The 2080-nt window shown below is 31.8% G+C and overlaps 1 protein-coding gene across 1 annotated transcript in view; it reads left to right on the top strand.

Annotated features, from left to right (window-relative positions):
• The first annotated feature begins 245 nt into the window (after positions 1-245).
• Positions 246-2080, top strand: part of LOC144966260 (tRNA dimethylallyltransferase-like) — a 299101-nt gene continuing 297266 nt past the window's right edge. Inside the window, exon 1 of the mRNA XM_078902466.1 lies at positions 246-374. Coding sequence (XP_078758592.1) covers positions 252-374 — 123 coding nt within the window. The 5' untranslated portion in view covers positions 246-251. The remainder of the gene's footprint in view (positions 375-2080) is intronic.

Genomic DNA, 2080 nt, shown 5'->3' with positions numbered 1-2080 from the left:
TATCATCACACCGAAAAGAAACTTCGAATATCTGGTATACAAAAGGCGATTACTGTATTTATAAAATATTGATTGGACTAGAGTTATTATCTTTGTGTTTATTTTCATTTTTTTTACTTTTTAAAGTTTGATTTTAACAAGAAATAAAAATTATAAATATGAATGAGCTTCAAGTAGGCCTTTATAAAAATGCGATACACTTTCATTATGAAGGTTGCTAAGATCAACGAGAGTATCTTCCCTTTAAAAACATGGCGGCATCCAGGCTACCTCTTGTTGTTGTTTTGGGTGCAACAGGAGCCGGAAAATCGAAACTTGCAATAGAAATTGCGAAGGTTTTCAATGGAGAAATTATTAGTGCTGATTCAATGCAGGTTTGTTTTCTTTTACACATCATATATTTATTTATTGGCTGTAGGATTATCGCGCTACATAAAATCTCTCGTGAGTGTGTTATGTTAGTGTCGGTGTCAACAAAACAACTAAAAAACTTCTTTCACTCACCTTTCATTTGCGCTGTCTCTTTATACTTTATTTAGTTTGTTGTATATCAAGTCCCAGTCATAGTTAACAGGGCCAGTGCTATAGACTATAGAGGTTTGCTTTTAAAAAGCGATTCTTGGAAAAAGTAGAAGAGAGAGAATACATTTTCACACGCAAAGTTCTGCAAAAAAATTAAAAATGGTTGGATCTAATTGAAATTGAACCTACTTACTTATAAAAGGTTTGGAAGAAATTCCATAAGCGTTCGCCACTCAAACTAGGGGACTTTTAAGAGAGCATATCCAAAGTTATGTTAAGCATTTTGGCCCAGCTGTGCACTTGAGTTCACACACTATTCACATTCACACTCACATGATATATTTATTAGTATTAGCATTAGTCATTAGTAGTACTGAAGTATATGCATTTATTAGCGATCAATCAACAATTTCAAAGGAAACTTGATTAATCAAACATACAATTGTAAAAATGGCACAATATCTATAGGACATTTCTGAAATTCGAACTCGTGAGAGACTAACGACTTTGACCACTGGACTGGAATGTAAATTGACAAAAATGGCTTTTAACCTTTTTTTAGACATAAAATAGATTAAGGAACACTGGTCAAAATCCTAAATGTTGCCTTGTAAAAATTTATAGCAAAATTGGTAAGTAACCGAGTTGGCACACAATGTTTGCTTGACTGGGAATTATAGTGTGGATTGGTGGTTCAATGGTACAGAGTCTTATCTTGTCATAGTCATATGAATAAAAGTCAAATGAATATTAATATTTATAATAAATATCAAACTAGTGGCCGGATTGTGAATAAGTACCTGGCTACAGGCAGTGACGGATATTTTAAGAAGTTACGCGAATGCGACGAAGAAATAAGAATGTTACAAAAAAAGGATTGGTAGTATGAAATGGAATATGTTTCCAAAATGTCAGCTGTGTGAATAAATAAAACATTGTGAAGCACTTTGAACATAATTAAAGCGTGAAAATGCGCTATACTATGTTCATACTCATTTGTTTTTATTTATTTGTAAAACAATGAAAGTAATGAAAACCTGTCGGTTTAATGACTTTAAAAAAGTCAATTTGATTTTTTCTTTTAATCAATAAAACTAATTCAAGGTAAGCTACTAAGTATATTGACACTTTGTAATGTAAGTCACGGATGAGCTTCATGAAATATCTCCTAAGGGCTTTTCAACATGATTCTAATGACACCAATATTTATAAACTTCGATAATCGGAAGAAATGTTCTCATATTTGTCTTTGATATTAGTTAACAGATTTTTTGACCAGAAAATGTCTCATTTCTGGTTGCGACCATAATTTCGATTTCAAAACTGACCTAATACGGCTGCTGACATATGAGGATGGGTCTTTCCTTGATGGATGCAGCAGGGCTTAAGGGATTAAAATTTGTTCTGAATTAATTATGTTAAAAGTTAAGTTATTATATTCAATTTTGTAACAAAAAAAATATTTGATTTGCCAATTTCTGATTTTGTAATTATCCATGCCCTATTTTATCCATGATCATAGGAGAGAATAAATTGGCACTTATTTAAACACAAACAA

Source organism: Berghia stephanieae, chromosome 1 (assembly GCF_034508935.2).
Source record: "Berghia stephanieae isolate SIO BIC M18660-M18661 chromosome 1, UCSD_Bste_1.3, whole genome shotgun sequence".
In the NCBI taxonomy this organism is placed as follows: domain Eukaryota; kingdom Metazoa; phylum Mollusca; class Gastropoda; order Nudibranchia; family Aeolidiidae; genus Berghia; species Berghia stephanieae.
The sequence above is the reverse complement of the archived record's forward strand: the minus strand, read 5'-3'. Positions and strand labels throughout refer to the sequence as shown.